The 24,462-nt window shown below is 39.9% G+C and overlaps 1 protein-coding gene across 1 annotated transcript in view; it reads left to right on the forward strand.

The window, feature by feature from the left end:
- Window positions 1-20,388, forward strand: part of LOC112246263 (solute carrier family 26 member 6-like) — a 47,760-nt gene extending 27,372 nt beyond the window's left edge. Inside the window, exons 14-19 of the mRNA XM_024414560.2 lie at window positions 8,153-8,260; window positions 9,330-9,461; window positions 17,605-17,811; window positions 18,205-18,259; window positions 19,709-19,857; window positions 19,980-20,388. Of these exons, the coding sequence (XP_024270328.1) occupies window positions 8,153-8,260; window positions 9,330-9,461; window positions 17,605-17,811; window positions 18,205-18,259; window positions 19,709-19,857; window positions 19,980-20,006 (678 nt within the window). The 3' untranslated portion in view covers window positions 20,007-20,388. The remainder of the gene's footprint in view (window positions 1-8,152; window positions 8,261-9,329; window positions 9,462-17,604; window positions 17,812-18,204; window positions 18,260-19,708; window positions 19,858-19,979) is intronic.
- Window positions 20,389-24,462: the final 4,074 nt, after the last annotated feature.

Genomic DNA, 24,462 nt, shown 5'->3' on the forward strand with positions numbered 1-24,462 from the left:
TGAAAATAGACTAAAAGTAGCATATCCTTAGTTAAAAGCATTGCCCTCTCCCTCTTCACAGTGGTCCAAATTACAAATATGGCTAAGAAACATATTTACCAATTACACAAATTATTTTGAAAGCAGTATTACAAATGACCATAAATTCATTATCCAAATAGCTTTCCAATGCGGGTGATCAAGCCACAACGGAAAGTCATCAGAAGGTCATAGGTCATACAAAACCCTTCAACGCAGTGTTTTTCACTATATTAAACAAATTGCAAACAATAGTCAACTAGTTCCAACATTTTTGTATTTCCATGTTCCCAGAATATTCCTTTATCAAAAAATGTGCGTGTATAATGAAAACTCAGAAAATAAAAACTCATTAAAATCCCATGTGGTGAGTGCCCCTTTAAAATACCTTTGCACTAAAACAAACAACTTCCAGGCCCTCTTCAATGTGGTAGTTTATGGCCTCGATTTCACTCACTCTCCCCAAGAGTATAGTCCCTGGAAACATTCCAAAGAGAGACAGTGAAATACCCATTTTCCCAGAGAAAACACAAAACACTTAGTATTCATTACACTACATCGATTCAGAAACTCAAACGTGAACTATAAACCAAACCTAATGCTAATTCCACTGTATCTCAAATCATTGATCATAAGTTTTAATCAACATCAATTAAATCAACCTCTAAAAAAACTTTAATCAGCAATCTAATAATTTCAACCTGTTGATATACATTTAGTAAAACCCAATCCTGATTTTTTAAAACAAATCTAAAATCTTTCAAAAGTTGGCGCTGTCTCATCAGCATAAAAATCCAAACAAACTTATTATTTTTTCCCACTCATATCCACAAAGCTTTCATTCCCCAAAGGTCAATACTGTTCAGCACATTCCTTAATGATCTTCCTTTAGTCTATACAGGGTCTGAAGTTCCAATGTATGCAGATGATACAGTGATAAATTCATGAAAATAACAAACGACACAAGAAACTCACTACTATAATGGTTCAGATGACAAAATTGCTCAGAGACTCATGTTTACATCTCAATAAAATAAAACACAGTCTGCATGTTCCTCTAAAAACAACTACTGATGGAAAAAGCTCCTGGTGGTATCTGATTTTAAGTGCCAAGGCATCATACTTGCTTCCAACCTTTCTTTTAAAAAGCAAACAATAAAGGAACTCAAATAACCAAATTCAACCTAGCTAATTTCCCAAAACATATGAAATTGTTTTGACTATTGCGGTAACAACACTATAATTAAAATCTATGATACTCCCCCACTTAACATATTAGTTTATTAGTTTGGCCCAATCTTGCTTTTCAACATTCATACCCATTCAGTCTTCTGCCAACAGGCTCTCATACTACTCAATCCAGCAATCACCTTTAATGACCTGACATTGTTCCACATAATGGAAACATACTATAATGTTAGACTACATGAACTTTCCTGCTCAAATTAACTGGTGTTACTTAAACAATCAAACCAAGAATCAATAACCATCAGAATCCATTCTCACAATGTTTTACTGATTCAGACAACTTTCAGATCTCTTTTCTTAATCTCAAATAAACCCAATCAGCTCGAATCAAAATTGTACTGCTAGAAATACAGAAAAAGTGTACCTGAACAACGGTCAAAACAATTAGAGTAAGGCTATTGTACATTCAAACTAATAATGCAAATTTTTGTTGTTCTACAACAATCTACCTGCCTCCAGCAACTTTCCCTCAATTAGTACTCCCCTATTCAATTTTTTCCCATTGGGCAAAAATATATAACCCCTCTCATTTCAACGTTTTCGCTAACCTCTTTTAAGTTAAAAATCCGCAACTTTCATAACTTGCTACTCTTTGTCTTCAACTTAGTATAATGTATATATTAGTATTGAAAAAAAACACTCAGACGTTTCTAAAACTGGTTAAATCATGCTGTCAATCTATAACAGAATTAAAAACAGGAAAATCACTGATCACTGAAAGTCGGAAAATCCTCCATGCGCCATTACAGAATGTCTTTAAAGGTAACTGTATTAAATCTATTGCAGACCTACAGCTTCCAATTTAAATACGAGTCTCCTCATTTGATACATTATTCCAGGGAACCGATTCCCTCCGATGAAACAGGATGTTTTGGTCGAGGTTTTTCCGGTCATTTTTTCCAGACGATCCTATAGCATTTACATCGCCTCCTGATGAATTTTATCGCTTATTAACGTGTACTAATACCTAAAGTTGCATTACAAAAGTATTTTAAGTGTTTTGTGAAAGTTGAATCGTAGTTTTATCAACTTTTACCTAAACAATCTATTGAAACGCTATTTTCCCCTTATCACACAGTCTTCAGGACAAGATATCTAGGCTATAAACCGATTTTTAAAAAAAAGACCTTATATTGAACATGGGACATCACCATAACAAAGAAGATGGTCAAAACATAATGTTTTAATTTTATTTTATGCAAAAACTCAGCGCCGTTCAGAAAACAATCAGTCAGTTTAATGACTGGGAATTTTGGGGGTAATGCTATCAGATAATAGCCTCCAGGCTTTCTTCTAGCACTGAAAACTGACTTGCTATAGAAAAACTAAGATTAGCTTTAAATTCACTACCTTGAATTTACAAATGAAAGTTTCATGAAATTAAGTTTTATCAAAAACTAGGTGGCAAATCTATGAGTGCTGTTCCTTCGTGGGAACAATATTTTGCATAATCTTTCAATGATAACAACTTACTCCTTTCTTTTTTCAAATTGGGCAAAAATATAACCCCTATTTCAACGTTTTCCTTACCTCTATGTAAGATTAAAATCCAACTTTATAACTGCTCTTCACACTTATGAAATGTATCCTATTTCTTTAAAAATAACACACGTAGCGCCAAAATTATAACATGCGTCAGTCAATCTATAAGAATGAAAAACATTTTGGTAATCACTTTCTATTGCCATCTTTATTATTCAGAATTTCTTTAACTTAGGTAACTGTCTTCTCTATTGATACAGTAATTTAAATACGACTTAATTCTCAATACATTATTCCAGCAGATAATTTAGTGAACAGACATCGTCTTGCATCAGAATTCAAACTTCGTTATTATTTTAAGTTGAATTAGTCTATCAATTTAACCTAAACAATCTAAACAAATTGAAAAAATTTATCCCTTCTATCAATTTGAACCAGACAAGCTATTAAAACGTTCAGTTTATATCTTATACAAACACTAGCGACCATAACTTTCCAGGCAAAACATACAAACAGATTATTTACAATCAAAAACTCAGAATTCAGCCAGGCTGACTGGGAATGGAACATGGTTCCCAATCAGCAGGTGAAATTCTACCACTGAACCACTAATTCTATTGAAAAACTAAGATTCTCCCATATAAACCCAATTTCTAAGTAAAATCTAAAACACGTCACTATCGGTAATTCCTAGAAGAATAACCCCAATTTTAATAGTACAAACGTTACTCCAGCTATGATTCTCAAATTCCCCAATGAATATACCCTAGCAATCAAAGAATAAAATACAGTTAATGACTAGGAAACAGATATTGCGCCTTTTAATAAAAATAGATTATGTTTACTTATGCAAAGTATTTCAATTACTTGACTACATCACATTAATCACGCAATGATAATTAGTTTGATGGAAAACCTTAGGCTTTGTACGACATTATAAATTACATCGAGATTCCCTCTTAATTCTCTCTAACTTTATTCAGTTTATTCAATAAATCCCGCAACTTCTCTCATACTGGGAAGAAAAAATATAACATGTTCAGACCTTAAGGGCAGTTTAATTTCAAATGTTTCACCCAGACGGAGATAATCCAATATGCGTTTTATAGTTACATCGTTAGGGTAAGATAACCAAAAGTGGACACACTCTAATCAGTTTCTAGAGCTCAATTTCCCAGATTTTGTAGATTATTTTAATAGTGCTTAAAACCTCATCTTTATCAAATTATCCATTTAAGATACCAACTCAAAACCTACGTACGTCTACGAATGGGTGGTTTAAATTGTATCTAATCATTCTCAGCATTACTTTATCAAATCTCTAGTAATTGATTATACACACATACAATTTATCATAATTTCAAATAATTCACAGAATCCATATAAAACTTAAGAAATCTTAGGTACTTTAAGAACTTTCAGGATCACCCACACAGGATTGGTCAGATGTTCACACAGAACTGGTCAGACGTCCACACAGAACATCAGAACATAAAAAGGTTTGCCCACACAGAGTCAACCCTACCCCGCTCACACAGAACACAACTATTACCTAGTGATCCCATAACAAAATACTCACACAGAGTAACCCAGGGCATACCTGGCTAACACATTTAAAATAATTGGAATTCACCACATCTGAGGGTCACTTAGACAATCACACAGATGCACAGAATGAGGTCCTTCTTCCAATAGGGCTTCACCAAATGCTGTGTTTTCACCTAGAATGCACAGACCCCCTGGCCACTCACCCCGACAGACCTCACCAAATCCCCACTGTGATCAATTCAGTGTCAGGACGGCTCTTGGTCACTGGCAACCGGACAGTGGCAGAGTATCTTTTGAGTCCACAAACAGTCAGATTACTCTCCCCTGACTCGGCCCTGCTTACGCCGCCAAGGTGCCTTCCTTACAAAGGAATTCACGCTCAGAGTATACGTAACAGGCATAATTAAAAAACTTGACTTCAAATCTGTGTGTGGTTCGCTCACATTTTTCTTTAAAAAAAACTCAGTTTGAGATGTGGTATCCACTCGGCTCGCTTCCTCTCAGATCAAAGGTTGGTCCATCTGCTTCGTTCCCGAAGTGTGGTTCTCCCTGAGATCCCAAGTTTAGGGGATCCCTCGTGCACGATTTATTTACCTAGATCGTAGGAACGGTCACCGAGTGAAGATTCACATCCCATCCTCGTCGCCAAATGTCGTGGAAATTTCCTCTATTTACCAAATCATGAGCGCAAACCACACACAAGTCAGAGTTAGTTATCAAAGTCCATCTTTAATTATATGAGCTCTATCACAACCCTGTGACTCTCAATGAATTCTCTGAGAGCCCCCCTACATTGCAACTGAGATCCTTTAATAGCAAAGAACACACAGTCAGACAGCATAGACATAATAAATCGTTCAGCTTTGTCTCCTTACTCAAACCCTAGAACCATAAACCAATCCTCCATATCAACAGGCATATATCAAATTGTCATTTAGATACAACCAACTCTAAATACAACCAATCCTGGACAAGCTCACGGAGAGGATAGAATGATTCCAGACACTGCCATCCTCCTTTCCCCGATGGGAAAAGTAGGGAGTGACTGGCACACAGACACAGTGGAGCAAAAGATATGTTTACACATGATGACCCTTGACCTCTCCCCTCTCTGCGGACCATGCAACTTAGTCTTGACATAGAACAGATAACTGCAACCCCGCCACAGTATTATACAAAAATAACATTCTGATGAGAAGTCCATAGAGACTGCCAGAGGTCCGAACAACAGGCCCTCCGTTTTGACACACTGAACTCTGTCTGAGAAGTAGTTGGTGAACCAGGCTGTTGGGTGTGCCGATAAGAATACGGGTGATTGACAGTCGTAAGCCTTGGCCAGTTCGATGAAGACGGCTACACAGTACAATCTTTTATCGATGGCGGTTATGATGTTGTTTAGTACCTTGAGCGTTGCTGAGGTGCACCCGTGACCAGCTCGGAAACCGGATTGCACGGTGGGATTGAAAATGGTCAGTGATCTGTTAATTAACTTGGCTTTCGAAGACTTTGGAAAAGCATGGCAGGATGGATATAGGTCTATAATAGTTTGGGTCTAGAGTGTCACCCCCTTTGAAGAGGGGGGATGACCGTGGCAGATTTCCCATCTTTAGGGATCTCAGACAATACGAAAGAGGTTGAACAGAATGGTAATAGGAGTGCAACAATGGCAGTGGATAATTTTAGAAAGAGAGGGTCCAGATTGACTAGCCCAGCTGATTTGTCCAGGTTTGGCAGCTCTTTCAGAACATCTGCTATCTGGTTTTGGGTGAAGGAGAAGCTGTATAGGCTTGGGCAAGTAGCTGCGGGGGGTATTGGGGTAACCAGGAGGACAGCATTGCCAGCCGTAGAGAAATGCTTATTCTAATTCTTGATTATCGTGGATTTATCGGTGGTGACAGTGTTACCGAGCCTCAGTACAGTGGGCAGCTGGGAGAAGGTGCTCTTGTTCTCCATGGACTTTACAGTGTCCCAAAACTTTTTGGAGTTTGAGCTACAGGATGCAAATTTCTGTTTGAAAAAGCTAGCCTTTGCTTTCCTGACTGACTGCTTGTATTGGTTCCCGACTTCCCTGAACAGTTGCATATCGCAGGGACTATTCGATGCTATTGCAGTCCGCCACAGGATGTTTTTTTGCTGGTCGAGGGCAGTCAGGTCTGGAGTGAACCAAGGGGTATAGCTGTTCTTAGTTCTACATTTTTTGAAAGGGGCATGCTTATTTAAGATAATGAGGAAATTACTTTAAAAGAACGACCAGGCATCCTCGACTGATGGGATGAGGTCAATATCCTTTCAGGATCGCTGGGCCAGGTCGATTAGAAAGGCCTGCTCGGAGAAGTGTTTTAGGGAGCGTTTGACAATGATGAGAGGTGGTCGTTTGACCGCGGACCCATAGCGGATGCAGGCAATGAGGCAGTGATCGCTGAGATCCTGGTTGAAGAAGGCAAAGGTGTATTTGGAGGGAAAGTTGGTCAGGATAATATCTATGAGGGTGCCCATGTTTATGGATTTAGGGTTCACCTCCAATTGACTCGAATGATGTCAATTAGTCTATCAGAAGCTTCTAAAGTCATGACATCATTTTCTGGAATTGTCAAAGCTGTTTAACAAACTATAGTTTTGGCAAGTCAGTTAGGACGTCTTCTTTGTGCATGGCAAGTAATATTTCCAACAATTGTTTACAGACAGATTCATTCACTAATAATTCACTGTATCACAATTCCAGTGGGTCAGAAGTTTACATAGACTAAGTTGACTGTGCCTTTAACAAGAAATTAGTGGAGTGGTTGAAAAACAAGATTTAATGACTCCAACCTAAGTGTATGTAAACTTCCGACTTCAACTGTATATTGTTATTTTTTTCTGCTGCTCTTTAATGACTTAGCTTTTATTCCCGCACTGTCGGTTAGGGGCTCGTAAGTAAGCATGTCACTGTAAGTTCTACACCTGTTGTATTCGGCGCAGGTGACTAATAAAATGTTATTTGATTTGATTGAAATGAACAATATTAATGTCAGTTGAGAACTCTGAACATTCCAGTAATAATAAGATGCAAAATCAGTACTCATCTGAAAAATAATGTGCATAGGGTTCTACTAGGAATATTCAGTTGATGACAACTCAACGACTATGAATGAACTTGAGACAACGGCATGCCATATTAGGCTGGCTTCACTTGCTTGTGGGAAGTTGTCAGTCTGACGTGGATGTGTTCATGTGCTTTAGTACTCTGAACAATTCTTCAACCAATAAGATTTTAGATAGCTTGATAACATTGCTAATAATGAAGTTAGCTAGCTTGCTTAACATTGACAATATGGTCAGACTAGCTTCATTATTCATATTGATAAGGAATTTGTCGTCATCTTTTGGTTGAACGAGTAAAAGGTCAGTGGTGAAACATCACAACCCGGGAAATCGGATAACAACATTTTCTAAATTGTCATTCTGACTTGGATTCTGGGTCATTCTATTGAATTTTCCAACTGGGAACTAGGAGCTTTTGATAACGCCAATAGGACATGGACACGGCCTTAGGCCATGAAACACGTTGATTGGCCAGTGAGTGGCCATGCCCTCGTCACACCTACAATGTATTTATTAAAACAGTCGTTTTGTGCCACTTCCACCTATTGCGCTCATCATTTCCACTGTGAAAATAGCACATTTTTGTGCTATGACACACCCCTGTGGTTGAAAATGTGTTATTAGGAATTGTGGTTGGGTGCAGGTGAACAAACAGCTGACCCACGTATGACTAGTGTTTGTGTGTCATTCTCTCAATAGCCCTCTCTCAGAATTGCTTTCTGTCTCATTCACTCTCTTTATCTCAAGCCCTCCATTTCATTTTCTTACACAGAGTGGAATTGACATTGGAATGCTGCTGATGAAAAAGAAGAAAAGAGACACTGAAGAAAAGAGAAAAGACGAAAAAGAAAAAAAAAAAGCCAAAAAAGAGGCAAAAAAGGTGTAATACATGTCCAACACACATATCAGCTGATGTACGAAGGGATATATAAATACATTTATCGTAACACCACCGTTCAAAAGTTTGGGATCACTTGCTTCTACACCTGCATTGCTTTCTGTTTGGGGTTTTAGGCTGGGTTTCTGTACAGCACTTTGACATATCAGCTGATGTACGAAGGGCTATATAAATACATTTGATTTGACTTAGAAATGTCCTTGTTTTTGAAAGAAGAGGACAAGTGTCTAGTTTGAGAAACAGACGCCTCACAAGTCCTCAACTTGCAGCTTCATTAAATAGTACACGCAAAACACAGGTCTCAACGTCAACAGTGAAGAGGCGACTCCGGGATGCTATGGTTGTTTATATAGACAGGGTTTTGATATATAGGCAGAGTTGCAAAGAAAAATCCATATCTCAGACAGGTCAAAAATAAAAGATTAAGATGGACAGAGGAACTCTGCCTAGAAGGTCAGCATCCCGGAGTCGCCTCTTCACCGTTGACGTTGAGACTGGTGTTTTGTGGGTATTATTTAATGAAGTTAGTTTCTAGGCTGTTTCTCGCATGGAATAGCCTTTATTTCTCAGAACAGGAATAGACTGACGAGTTTCATAAGATAAGTGTTTCTGGCCATTTTGAGCCTGTAATCAAACTCACAAATGCTGATGCGCCAGATACTCAACTAGTCTAAAGGCCAGTTTTATTGCTTCTTTAATCAGGACAAACAGTTTTCAGCTGTGCTAACATAATTATAAAAGGGTTTTCTAATAATCAATTAGCCTTTTAAAATGATAAACTTGGATTAGCTAACACAACGTGCCATTGGAACACAGGAGTGATGGTTGCTGATAAATGTAGATATTCAATAAAAAATCTGTCGTTTACAGCTACAATAGTGATTTACAACGTTAACAATGCCTACACTGTATTTTTGATCAATTTGATGTTGTTTTTATGGTCCAAAAACAAAGACATTTCTAAGTGACCCCAAACTTTTGAATGGTAGTGGAGGACTAAGAACCACACACACAAAAATTGTTAGTGACCTTATTTCTCTTCCCTTCCCAGAATGGTGTGAATGGACACCTACCCAACAATACAGTCCATCCAGATGACAAGAGGGATGAAGAGAAAGGTTCCCCAGACCTGAAATTGAACCAGACAGCCATTGCCCTAGTTGACCGACCCATCAACGGACAGGTGTGTAGTGTAATGTACTACAGTATAGTGAGGCATTTTAGCAAAACAATTGTGTAGATGTTTGTACCCTGAAAAGATTCATATATGGAGCCGCCCCTGGGGCGTGGCAGCCATTTTTCAAAATGGCAGCAATATTTTAAACAGATTGTTTTGAGCTAAACACACCAAATCTGGCACAGAGGTAGATTTATGTAGCCTGAAAATATTTACATCTGGAGCCAACACACATTTGGCACCTGGGGTCCATGGTGGCCATCTTACAAAATGGCCACTGTCGGTAATAAAATGTTACAATTCTGAGGGCCTTTTTTGAGATACACGCACCACATTTGACACAGAGGTAGATGAATGTGTCCTGGAAAGATTTACAGATTGAGACATCATATATAAAAAATATATATATATATATATATATAATATATATATATAAAAACAGAGCTAGATTTATGAACCCTGAAAAGACTTGGCCCCTGGGGTCGTGGCATGTTACACAATGGCCGCTGTTGGTAATACAATGTTACAGTACTGAAGGGCTTTTTTAAAATAAACTTACAAAAGGGGGCATGCAGGTGGGGCAACCCAGCTATATTGTGTGCAAGTAAAGAGAGCTCTACATTATTATTATGAGATTAATTCTATGGAGGCTGTGCTGTGTCTGTGTATACGTATGAATATTTGTGTTTTTTGATGTTTCATCTTTGTTTCTAAACCTTTTACTTGGGAATTTATAAAAACAGATGGGAAAGAAATAGTGTTGGGGAAGAGTTAAATTGACAGACTGGCTGTGCAGTCTCGCTGTTCTACTGGTCACTCTTGTGGCGATGGATGGGATTGTCGGCCCGGGTGGCTTGGACTGGTGGCAAGTGTCTTGGACCCTCCTATACCTGACCAGTGTCATATGGTTGGACCCATTCTGGTATATGTGTGCATGGGGGTGTGTGTGAGGGGCGGACATGTGTCTAGGCGGGTGGGCATGGGTACACATGTACGCACGCATAAACATGGATTGAGTATGCTCGAGGGTATTGCCTGCCATTGGTTGATATACAGCATTGGTTGATGTGCAGAATACAGCTGAATACAGGGATTTAGGTCAGGTCCAAGGCCAGGAGTTTATTTTGCATAGAAGCCACGAGTAAATTAGCTGGGTAATGTCAGGGCTTTTAATGCTGTACTCATCTCTTTCTATTCGGTGTATGGCTCCACTGACCCAGTAAGTATTTTTTGAAAAATGATTTTAGAGGTCCCTGAGGGTGCATGGAATGCTGTCTCAAATCAACGTCAGACTAAACTCTGTTATAGACTTTAATTTATTCCAATATTTGTCCATTATAATCCGCTGGAATTAGAAAAACTGGTTGAAATTAAAATATTTTGCTTGACAGGCACATATCTGACAGAAACACAACCTGAGATAATAGTTCACAGCAATTGTGAACTATTCCACCAGAATGGCTGGGATATTTTCCAAAGTAGCTTTAGTGGCCATTTGTTAAATGCTCATGTGGTAGGACGTGAACTCCGGTCTCACGCTCCGGGACAGTCTGTGATTGATTCTGTGATTGGCTGTATTTATTCTACAATTTGTGTTACTGTTACAGTTTTTGGTTTTCAGGTGATCCAGGGCAAGAAGTATAGACCAAAAATATATCAATCAATCAAAGTAGTATAGGCAATAACTTTTTGTAGATTAAAGGTTTGTAATGTAGTGGTACAGTCTGCAACCTTTTAGTAAAATGTATGTCATGATCCAGGGTCCAAATCTATGATGGGACTATATCTACACTGGGGCAAAAAAGTATTTAGTCAGCCACCAATTGTGCAAGTTCTCCCACTTAAAAAGATGAGAGATGCCTGTAATTTTCATCATAAGTACACTTCAACCATGACAGACAAAATGAGAAAAAATAATCCAGAAAATCACATTGTAGGATTTTTTATGAATTTATTTGCAAATTATGGTGGAAAATAAGTATTTGGTCACCTACAAACAAGCAAGATTTCTGGCTGTCACAGACCTGTAACTTCTTCTTTAAGAGGCTCCTCTGTCCTCCACTCGTTACCTGAATTAATGGCACCTGTTTGAACTTGTTATCAGTATAAAAGACACCTGTCCACAACTTCAAACAGTCACACTCCAAACTCCACTATGGCCAAGACCAAAGAGCTGTCAAAGGACACCAGAAACAAAATTGTAGACCTGCACCAGGCTGGGAAGACTGAATCTGCAATAGGTAAGCAGCTTGGTTTGAAGAAATCAACTGTGGGAGCAATTATTAGGAAATGGAAGACATACAAGACCACTGATAATCTCCCTCGATCTGGGGCTCCAAGCAAGATCTCACCCCGTGGGGTCAAAATGATCACAAGAACTGTGAGCAAAAATCCCAGAACCACACGGTGGGGACCTAGTGAATGACCTGCAGAGAGCTGGGACCAAAGTAACAAAGCCTACCATCAGTAACACACTACGCCACCAGGGACTCAAATCCTGCAGTGCCAGACGTGTCCCCCTGCTTAAGCCAGTACATGTCCAGGCCCGTCTGAAGTTTACTAGAGAGCATTTAGATGATCCAGAAGAAGATTGGGAGAATGTCATATGGTCAGATCAAACCAAAATATAACTTTTTGTTAAAAACTCAACTCTTCGTGTTCGGAGGACAAAGAATGCATCCAAAGAACACCATACCTACTGTGAAGCATGGGGGTGGAAACATCATGCTTTGGGGCTGTTTTTCTATAAAGGGACCAGGATGACTGAAACGTGTAAAGGAAAGAATGAATGGGGCCATGTATCGTGAGATTTGGATTGAAAACCTCCTTCCATCAGCAAGGGCATTGAAGATGAAACGTGGCTGGGTCTTTCAGCCTGACAATGACCCCAAACACACCGCCTGGGCAACGAAGGAGTGGCTTCGTAAGAAGCATTTCAAGGTCCTGGAGTGGCCTAGCCAGTCTCCAGATCTCAACCCCATAGAAAATCTTTGGAGGGAGTTGAAGTCCGTGTTGCTCAGCAACAGCCCCAAAACATCACTGCTCTAGAGGAGATCTGCATGGAGGAATGGGCCAAAATACCAGCAACAGTGTGTGAAAACCTTGTGAAGACTTACAGAAAACGTTTGACCTCTGTCATTGCCAACAAAGGGTATATAACAAAGTATTGACCAAATACTTATTTTCCACCATAATTTGCAAATAAATTCATTAAAAATCCTACAATGGGATTTTGGGGATTTTTTTTCCTCATTTTGTCTGTCATAGTTGAAGTGTACCTTTGATGAAAATTACAGGCCTCTCATCTTTTTACGTGGGAGAAGTTGCACAATTGGTGGCTGACTAAATACTTTTTTGCCCTACTGTAAATATTTTCAGGGTACATGTATCTTCCTCTGTGCCAAATTTGGTGTGTTTATCACTGACAGTGGCCTTTGTAAGATGGCCCCCAGGGTCCAATCAAATATATTTATAGAGCCCTTCTTACATCAGCTGATGTCACAAAGTGCTGTACAGAAACCCAGCATTAAAACCCCAAACAGCAAGCAATGCAGGTGTAGAAGCACGGTGGATAAGGAAAAACTCCCTAGAATCGCCCTGAACCTAGGAAGAAACCTATAGAGGAACCAGGCTATGAGGGGTGGCCAGTGGTCTTCTGTCTGTGCCGGGTGGAGATTATAACAGAACATGGCCAAGATGTTCAAATGTTCATAGATGACAAGCAGGGTCAAATAACAATAATCACAGAAGGTGCAACAGGTCAGCGCCTCAGGAGTAAATGTCAGTTGGATTTTCATAGCCGATCATTCAGAGCATCTCTACCGCTCTTGCTGTCTCTAGAGTTGAAAACAGCAGGTCTGGGTCAATGGAGCACGTCCGGTGAACAGGCCAGGGTTCCATAGCCGCAGGCAGAACAGTTGAAACTGGAACAGCAGCACGACCAGGTGGACTGGTGACAGCAAGGAGTCATCAGGCCAGGTAGTCCTGAGGCATGGTCCTAGGGCTCAGGTCATCATCATCAGAAAGAAAGAAAGGATAGAGAATTAGAGAGAGCATACTTAAAAACCTCTTAAAGCTCTGGACTTTTTTTTCAACATTTTGTTAAAAATCGCGCAAATTTCAACGTCCTGTTACGCATGCCAGGAATATAGCACATGCATATGATTAGTATGTGTGGATAGAAAACACTCTGAAGTTTATAGAACTAGTTAAATCATGTCTGTGACTATAACAGAGCGTGAGGAGCAAGCAAAAGCCCAAGAAAAACTGTTCACAAAAAAAAATAAGAAATCCTTCCGCCAGTTGCCTGTATTGTCAATGGCAAGGGAAAATAGATGGTGATGAGGTTGCAATGCCTACAGCTTCCACACAATGTCGCCAGTACTGTCATTTGCTTCGAAGTTAATCCTTGGTCAGAGGAGAAATAGGCACTTCCTGTCATCAAGTGCACATCTTGAACTTTTGAGAGAGAGAAAACGGAGCTTCATTTCAAGAACAGCTGCTATTGAATACAGATCGCCCCGTGATCAATTTGATCGATTATTAACGTGTACTAATACCTAAAGTTGGCTTACAAAAGTAGTTTGAAGTGTTTTGTCAAACTTTATTGGCAACTTCTTTAATTAAAAAAAATGACGTAGCGTTTTGTAAAGCTGCTTTTTCCTGGATCAGACTCGCTTCATAAATGGACATTTTGGGTATACATGGACGGATTTAATCGAAAAAAAGACCCAATTGTGATGTTTATGGGACATATAGGAGTGCCAACAAAGAAGCTTGTCAAAGGTAATGAATGTTTTATATTTTATTCCTGCGTTTTGTGTAGCGCTGGCTACGCTAATTCCTTTGTTTACGTCTTTTTCCGGTATTGCGGGGGGGTGCATGCTATCAGATAATAGCTTCTCATGCTTTCGCCGAAAAGCATTTTAAAAATCTGACATGTTGGCTAGATTCACAACGAGTGTAGCTTTAATTGAGTACCCTGCATGTGTGTTTTAATGAAAGTTTGAGTTTTAGCGAGTACTATTAGCATTTGGCGTTGCGCATTTCCATTTCCTGTAGGCTATGTGAGACGCAGACGTCTCACCTTGCCCTAACAGGTTAAATTCACACAGAACACCGGATAAGACAGGAGAAATACTCCAGATATAACAGACTGACCCTTGCCCCCCGATACAAACTTTTGCAGCATAAATACTGGAGGCTGAGACAGGAGGGGTCGGGAGACACTGTGGCCCCGTCTGACGATACCCCCGGACAGGGCCAAACAAACAGGATATAACCCCACCCACTTTGCCAAAGCACAGCCCCTACACCACTAGAGGGATATCTTCAACCACCAACTTACTATCCTGAGACAAGAAATCAAATCAAATTTTATTTGTCACATACACATGGTTAGCAGATGTTAATGCGAGTGTAGCGAAATGCTTGTGCTTCTATTTCCGACAATGCAGTAATAACCAACAATTCCAAAACTACTACCTTATAGACACAAGTGTAAGGGGATAAAGAATATGCACATAAAGATATATGAATGAGTGATGGTACAGAGCGGCATGAGTATGAGATGAGTATGTAAACAAAGTGGCATAGTTAGTGGCTAGTGATACATGTATTACATAAAGATGCAGTAGATGATATAGAGTACTGTATATACGTATGTAAACATTATATTATAGGTAGCATTGTTTAAAGTGGCTAGTGATATATTTTACATCAATTCCCATTATTAAAGTGGCTGGAGGTGAGTCAGTGTGATGGCAGCAGCCACTCAATGTTAGTGGTGGCTGTTTAACAGTCTGATGGCCTTGAGATAGAAGCTTTCGGTCCCAGCTTTGACAGCAAGGAGCTTTGACAGCTTTGATGCACCTGTACTGACCTCGCCTTCTGGATGATAGCGGGGTGAACAGGCAGTGGCTCAGGTGGTTGTTGTCCTTGATGATCTTTATGGCCTTCCTGTGACATCGGGTGGTGTAGGTGTCCTGGAGGGCAGGTAGTTTGCCCCCGGTGATGCGTTGTGCAGACCTCACTACCCTCTGGAGAGCCTTACGGTTGTGGGCGGAGCAGTTGCCGTACCAGGCGGTGATACAGCCCAACAGGATGCTCTCGATTGTGCATCTGTAGAAGTTTGTGTGCTTTTGGTAACAAGCCAAATTTCTTCAGCCTCCTGAGGTTGAAGAGGCGCTGCTGCGCCTTCTTCACGATGCTGTCTGTGTGGGTGGTCCAATTCAGTTTGTCTGTGATGTGTACGCCGAGGAACTTAAAACTTACTACCCTCTTCACTACTGTTCCATCGATGTGGATAGGGGGGTGTTCCCTCTGCTGTTTCCTGAAGTCCACAATCATCTCCTTAGTTTTGTTGACGTTGAGTGTGAGGTTATTTTCCTGACACCACACTCCGAGGGCCCTCACCTCCTCCCTGTAGGCCGTCTCGTCGTTGTTGATAATCAAGCCTACCACTGTTGTGTCGTCCGCAAACTTGATGATTGAGTTGGAGGCGTGCGTGGCCACGCAGTCGTGGGTGAACAGGGAGTACAGGAGAGGGCTCCGAACGCACCCTTGTGGGGCCCCAGTGTTGAGGATCAGCGGGGTGGAGATGTTGTTGCCTACCCTCACCACCTGGGGGGCGGCCCGTCAGGAAGTCCAGTACCCAGTTGCACAGGGCGGGGTCGAGACCCAGGGTCTCGAGCTTGATGACGAGCTTGGAGGGCACTATGGTGTTAAATGCCGAGCTGTAGTCGATGAACAGCATTCTCACAAAGGTATTCCTCTTGTCCAGATGGGTTAGGGCAGTGTGGTTGAGATTGCATCGTCTGTGGACCTATTTGGGCGGTAAGCAAATTGGAGTGGGTCTAGGGTGTCAGGTAGGGTGGAGGTGATATGGTCCTTGACTAGTCTCTCAAAGCACTTCATGATGACGGAAGTGAGTGCTACGGGGCAGTAGTCGTTTAGCTCAGTTACCTTAGCTTTCTTGGGAACAGGAACAATGGTGGCCCTCTTGAAGCATGTGGGAACAACAGACTGGGATAGGGATTGATTGAATAAGACCGAGTATAGCCCACGAAGATCTCCCCCTCGGCACGAACCCAAGAAGGGGGCGCCAACCCAGACAGGAAGATCACATCACTGACTCAACTCACTCAAGTGACGCACCCCTCCTAGGGATGTTATGGAAGAGCACCAGTATGCCAGTGACTCAGACCCTGTAATAGGGTTTGAGACAGAGAATCCCAGTGGAGAGAGTGGAACCGGCCAAGCAGAGACAGCAAGGGTGGTTTTTGCTCTAGTGCCTTTCCGTTCACCTTCACACTCCTGGGACAAACTATACCCAATCATAAGACCTACTGAAGAAATTAGTCTTAAATAAAGACCAAAAGATCGAGATCGAGTCTGCTTCTCTCACATGGATGATAGGCAGACCCTTCCTTAAAAATGGAGCTCTATAGGAGAAAGCCCTGCCTCCAACTGTTTGCTTGGAAATTCTAGGGACAGTAAGGAGGCCTGCGTCTTGTGACCATAGCGTATGTGTAGGTATGTACAGCAGGACCAAATATTAAAGATAGGTAGGAGCAAGCCCAGGTATTGCTTTGTAGTTTAGCAGTAAAACCTTGAAATCAGCCCTAGCCTTAACAGGAAGCCAATGTAGAGAGGCTAGCACTGGGGTAATATGATAAACATATTTTGGGTTCTAGTCTAGATTATTGCAGGCGTTTTAGCACTAACTGAAGTTTATTTAGTGCTTTATCCGGGTAGCCGGAAAGTAGAGCATTGCAGTAGTCTAACCTTGAAGTGACAAAAGCATGGATTCATTTTCCTGCAATGTCACGTAGTCTAAATCTGTGGTGGCTCCATATGTAAATATTTTCATGATAGATATGTGTGTTTTTCTCAAAATAGACCTTCTGAATTGTAAAATAGTGTTATCGTATACCGCTATAAAAAAAAATGCTGCCATGTTCCCCCAGGGGCCAAATCTCAGGCGGCTCCATATTGAAATCTTTTTAGTTTACATAAATCTATCGCTGTGCTAAATTTGGTGCTTCAGTAAAACCTCCAGGTGCACCTAGGCTAGCCCATAATGCTTTTGAAATGTGTATTTTATCAGAGGAGAGTAAAGATTGAAACTCTGTCTCTCTGTCAATCTAAGGTGAACTGGGGTTTTGAGCAGCAAGGTAACGGGTTCGACCAGGACTCTAAAACTGATATTCATGGAGATGATCACATAACCCAGATGTCCAGTACCGGAAGAGAAGGGGAGATGGGGAGGAGCTCCGTCAACGACACACACACCATCATCCTGGACCTATCCACAGCCAACTTTGCTGACACGGCCACTGTGAAGACACTGAAAAACGTATGAGTGTGTGTGGTTTTGAAGGAGTGGGGTTTGAGCGCAAAGGGGATAGAGAGGAGAAAAGGAAAGAGAGAAAGAGGTTAGGTTCACAGATGTTTTCAGAAATGTGTTATTGTTAGTTTCTTTGTATCCAGTCTTCTTATGTAACATTGTTTGCAGTCGCTCAAAACAAACAAAAGGTCTTGTTTTCTGTGAGTTGGCAGGCCTAAATTATATTTTTATATACCCTATGTACCCTATGTACATAAGAGGCACAGATAGAAAGAGGTGGAAATGAAGAGGGATGGAAGAGAAAAACAAGATAAATCCAAACTGGTGTAACAAAAACAGTCCGAGAGAAACATGGACTTCTTATTTGACCTTCTCTGTCTCTCACTTTCTCTTTTTTTGCAGATATTCCTAAACTACAGAAAGATTGACATTGACATTTATTTAACTGGATGCCAAGGTGAGTATGTGTCAGTGGAGGCACCTCAGAGGAGGAAGGGGAGGACCATACTCTTCATTGAAATTCTGAAAAAAAACAAGTCAAACATATATGTAACATAAACTATACTAAACATTTCCATAGACTTACACAGTAATTATAACTTCCGGAGGACATCCTCCAACCTATCAGAGTTCTTGCCGTATGAACTGACATGTTGTCCAGAGAATGAACGTAGTACTGAAAGCATAAGCTACAGCTAGCTAGCAGTGCATAAAATGTGGTGAGTAGTTGACTCAAAGAGCGAGAAAGACAATAGTTGTACAGTTTTGAAGGAGAAGCAAGAAATAGAGAGAGATTTAGATTTTTTTAAATTATTTAATTTCACTTTCTTAGCTAGCTAGTTTAGCCTACTCAAACAGAGAGGGATGCTATGTTAGCTAGCTGGCTATCCAACACTGAAACTCTTCCAAGTCAAGGTAAGCTTCTGGTTTTATTAATTTATTCCTACCAGGGTCCACCGGTGTAACTGCTCAACTGCATAATTGTAGTGGGTTTACTAACGCGTTAGATCTAGTAGCTATGTTGATTATGACGTTAATATGGTGACAACAATGTAGGCTGTGTGTAGAGGTTAGTGGTTATTATATTAAGGTTTGGCTTGGAAAAGTTTTTTTGCCTGGTCAAAGACAACTGATATGTTGTTACTGAAGTCCACAAGCGAAGGGAAAAGGTGAGGAGGAAAGCGCGTAGATGCTAGAAGGAACTATAGGTGGGTGATATGAAAGTTAAATGTGTTTGCTTTTGATCAGGGGTTGTATTCATTCCACCGATTCTGTTGAAAAATGTTTATTTAACGCTAGCAAATGGAGTGAAACAGGGATAAACATGTAATTTATTTTACCAGCTAAGTTGACTGAGAACACATTCTCATTTACAGCAACGACCTGGGGAATAGTTAGAGACGAGGGGGGATGAATGAGACAATTGTAAACATACCTGAATTTGTCCAATATAAACTATAATTTGCAACTGTTGGACTAATAATTACACTCTAGATCAGCTAGATGCTGGCAAGCGTGTGCAAGGCAGTATTGAATGTGTCAATATCTGTCACCTTGATTACTAAAATGTATCTTAACCTGTGTACCTACATGGTAAACGTTAATTCATATGCTAGGTTGTAGCAACCTCATGATGGATATTGGAAACATTTGAGTATCATGTAGTAGCCTAAACCTATCGTTGTTACGTTGAGCTGGTTGAATGGAAATGGAATGACAGTCATCCAATATGCTGTAATAGAAACACTAAGGCCATGCTCATAAAAAAGTTTCGTCATCCCTCATCTTAAAATGGCACCGACCGCCACTGGTATGTGTGGTAATTCAGGCTCCAGCCGTAGCTTGTGTTGTCTGTGTGTTTGGGGTTCACGTGTGTATTGTCTAACCTGGTTTGTCTCTCCTCCAGTCTGTGTGGTGGAGCAGTTATCGAGTGCAGGCTTCTTCTCTGAGTCCATCCCTAAAAGCTGTCTGTTCACTACGATCCACGACGCGGTGCTACACAGCCTCCGACTGCATGGGGCCTCAGACATGCCCATCATCTACGAGTATGCTCTGGTGAGTGGAGCAGACTTTGAGCTACTTTATTGTTATTATTTCTTAGGCTACCTAGAAATGCATTAGTTCATATAGTCACAGAATCATATCTTATGTTCTGACCCTATCTCCTCTTCTGTTAGGACTTGACCTGCACTACCAAGATGTAACCAACAGGGGTCACTTTGGTCCTCTTCCACTCCACCTTCATCTGCCTGGCTTCCCATTGGTTCCCCTCACCTCTTTCCTCTCTGTGAAAGAGAATGCACCACCGTGTGTGTTTTGCCGGTTGGACCAAGGCAGTTCCCCCTTCATGTTAAATAACTGAACACAAAATACCTCCCCGAAATAAAACTATAAAACTCCCCAATATATTTGTCAGCCACCTAAGATGTGTCGTCTAGTCAGCAGTTCACTTCACCTCCCCATCCCCCTCCCTCTCCCTATTTAATCCATTCCTCCTAGGGCCAGTGTGTCCCAGACAGTAGTATGTCCTGTACCTCAGGGGCCTTCTCCCATATATATATATATAGATATATATATATATACACACACACACACACACACACACACACACACACATAAATATACATACACACATACACACAGTACCAGTCAAAAGTTTGGACACATTCAATCAAGGCTTTTTCTTAATTTTTTCTACATTGTAGAATAATAGTTAAGACATAAAAACTATGAAATTACATATGGAAGCATGTAGTAACCAAAAATGTGTTAAATCAAAATATGTTTAACATTTGAATTTCTTCAAAGTAGCCACCCTTTGCCTTCATGGCACACTTGGCATTCTCTCAACCAGCTTCATGAGGCAGGCACCTAGAATGCATTTCAATTAACAGTTGTGCCTTGTTAAAAGTTCATTTGTGTAATTTATTTCATTCTTCATACATTTGAGCCAATCAGTTGTGTTTTAAAATATAAAGAAAAACCCTTGAATGAGTAAGTGTCCAAACTTTAGACTGGTACTGTATATATATAAATATAACACCCTTGCCTTTCATGAACAAACACTCACACTTACCTTTTTTCTCTTTTTGCACTGACTTTGCTGATAGCTACTTTGAGGAAAAATGTACTTACTCTCACTGAGATGTGGGTTGTCCCACCTAGCTATCTTAAGATGAATGCACTACCGGTCAGTTGCTCTGTATAACGTTGTCTGCTAAATTACTAAAATGTTCATGTAAATTATAATTGCTTTAATAACATTGGCTCTAGCTAACTCCTCTGTCTCTCATAAGCTAGGGTTATACGGTTTCAATGCCAAGGGGAAACATACAATGGGTAATTTCTTAAGCCTCATTGCTGATGTTGAAAATTATGTAAATCATCCTAAGACAGAATCATGGTAGTTGAATAGCAGCTATTCACTCTGCTATCCAAAGATGTTTCTATCATATCATTGACAACTTTAGCATTTTAGCAAATTAGCAACAACATAGCATCCTTCCCCTAACCCAGCTAACGTTAGCCACAACAAATTGGAATTTGTAACATATCATACAGTCCAGGTTGGCATCACGTAACCTTGAGCCACATCTATACATTGTGTATTTCAGGGTCAAATCAATGCCAAAGGGAGTATAGTTCTTCCCTAGTTTGAACACTGTTATAGAGCTAATCTCTTTGTATCTTTCTGTATTTTCCTAAAGAGGATGTGAATAATTCATGTTAATGTGCATTTTGAACATTTTACTAAATTGTTCATTTCCTGATCTAAGTTAATCTACTTTGAATACGAGTTGTAATTTTCTAGCATTGATCGAACACACACTCCAATATCTTAAAGTAAAAATTATTGTTTGAGTACATGGCTAAATAAAGTCAGTAAAATGAGCAGATCTGTTGTGTAAGTTATTGTGTTTCTGTTTCATATTCAGCACTTGTATGATTGAATACACTTCTGAAGCATAGCTGCACTCTTTATTCTCTCCAAAATAATATCCTACACATTTCATCATTAGTTACACATTGCAAACTATGTGAAACGTGTAGTGTCCTTGAGCGAGGCACTTTGCCCAAATTGCTCCTGCAGTTGCGTCTGCTAAATGACTCAAATGTACATGTAAATGTTTTAGCCTGGTCCCAGATCTTATCTGTATGTGCTTTAAACATATCTCCTGACTAATCATGACATGTAGTTGGTTCAAGACCAGGCTTTGTGTGACTCTCTGATAGTAACCTTCAGTGATTGAGATTTGAGTGTATCTGCAAATACATATATTTGTTTAACTTTTTAAGGTATAGGGGGCAGCATTTTCAATTTGGATAAATACTCTGAAGTTTCTAAAACTGTTTGATTCATGTCTGTGAGTATAACAGATTTTATGTAGCAGGCAAAACCCTGAGGACTAACCGTTCAGTTTTTTTATGTCTCTGTCTGTTCACTGAGTTCTCATTGGCAAACGATATTTCTTATGAACTTGTTTTCAGTTCCTACCACTTCCACTGGATGTCATTCATTTGTGCAATGAAGTAGGGCCATCCTGGAACAGGGTAACGCTGTTGAGAGTTGACCAAGACTTGAAAAGTAGTGTTAGTTTCCTCTCATCCTCTATTGAAAACAGATAGACCCGTCTTCAATTTGATCGATTATTAACGTTTAAAAATACCTTAAGTTGTATTACAAAAGTAGTTTGAAATATTTTTGCCATAGTTTATAGGCAACTTTTGAAATATTTTGTAGTGACGTTGCGCCGAATTAATTGAACGAAAGGATCAATTGTGATGTTTATGGGACATATTGGAGTGCCAACAAAAGAAGCTCGTCAAAGGTACGGCATCTTTTATACTTTATTTCTGCTTTTTGTGTAGCACCTGCAGGGTTGAAATATGCTACCCTCTTTGTTTACTGTTGTGCTATCATCAGATAATATCTTCTTATGCTTTTGCCGAAAATATATTTTTTTAAATCTGACATATTGGCTGGATTCACAACGAGTGTAGCTTTAATTGAGTATCTTACATGTGTGATTTAATGAAAGTTTGATTTTGCGCTGCATTTTCCCTGTTTTTTGCCCAAGTGGAACGCAACCGTCCCCTATACCGTAAGAAGTTATACACACGCCACTAATAAATGGAACCCTCCGTTCAGGAGAAAAGTTATTAAAGTCATGAACCATGATCACACCGCGTATGACTGGTCTAATCCTTAGAGTATTTCAGTCGTGAGGTTAACTCCTCCGTGGATAACATAGCTATGAAGTAGACTTCTTCATACCTACCACCACTACAATAGTGGAAGACAGTGACTGGTAGTAAAACCAGTACAGACTCCCTCAACACCAATTCTGACTGACCTCCAGGCATTGAAAATTACGTGGCTACATCAGACTCATTCTGAACAAGTTGTAATCTGCCAGGATACTTGGTTTCCTTCCCTTGACACGTGTGCTTGCGTAATCATAAATGCACAATGGAACATCTAGGATTTATGCTAGGATCACTTAAGGGTTCGAGCAAAATACCAGCCTTAGTAAAGTTGAACATTTATTTTGAGGCCTTTGACTCTACAGCTACAGCACTCACCAGTTTTCAGAAAAAGCTATCAAATTAATAGTTTACCTTTGATGATCTTCGGATGTTTTCACTCACACAACAAATGTTCCGTTTGTTCCATAAAGATGATTTTTATATCCAAAATACCTCCGTTTGTTTGTCTCGTTATGTTCAGAAACATGTCAAACGTTTTTTCTAATCAATCCTCAGGTTGATTTTAAAATATATAATCCATAATATATCAACCGCAAATGTCTTTCACAGTAGGAGAGGGGAAAACAATGGCTGTCAAAATTCTGTTGCGCAAGCAAAACTCATGTGACCACTCTACGCAATGTTATCGTTCTGGCTCATTTTTCAAAATAAAAGCCTGTTGACACCTTGAGGAAGCAATAAGGAAAGGAATCTGGTTCATATCCCTTTAAATGGAGCAAAGGGAGGCTATGGAACATGGAGTTTTCAAAATAGAATTCACTTTCTGGTTTGATATTCCTCAGGGTTTCACCTGCAATATCAGTTCTGTTATACTCACAGACAATATTTTGACAGTTTTGGAAACTTTAGAGTGTTTTCTATCCAATACTAATAATAATATGCATATATTAGCAACTGAGACTGAGCAGCTGGTCGTTTACAATGGGCACCTTTTCATCCAAGCTACTCAATACTGCCCCTGCAGCCATATGAAGTTATTAGTTTGATTACCCTGACATAAAACGTGTAGTGTATTTGAGGTTGAAAAAGTCTTCTGAAGTTTGTAATTTCCACTTTGAAATTTCAGACTTGATTTTCCCTTACAAAAATGTATCAACACCTACGAAAATGTAAATTTATTACAATCCACATAATAATTCACATTTCCTGTTGCTGCAGGATTATTTTCCTGTCTCAAAGTAAGATCCCATACTGTAACTAACTGCAATGTTGTTTATCCATCCTCTGTTCTCAGTAGTCACAGTGTTAAATCCCAGCAACAAATAAATGTGTATTTGGGTTTATTTGGCTTTTCTATAACCAGCTAATTTTCTTGGGAACAGTCATATTTAGACAACATGATGCCAAGTGTGTTGTTTTTACATAAACAGCCACTCCTTTCCCTTTTTGCAA

The sequence above is a fragment of the Oncorhynchus tshawytscha genome, linkage group LG28 (assembly GCF_018296145.1).
Source record: "Oncorhynchus tshawytscha isolate Ot180627B linkage group LG28, Otsh_v2.0, whole genome shotgun sequence".
Lineage (NCBI taxonomy): Eukaryota > Metazoa > Chordata > Actinopteri > Salmoniformes > Salmonidae > Oncorhynchus > Oncorhynchus tshawytscha.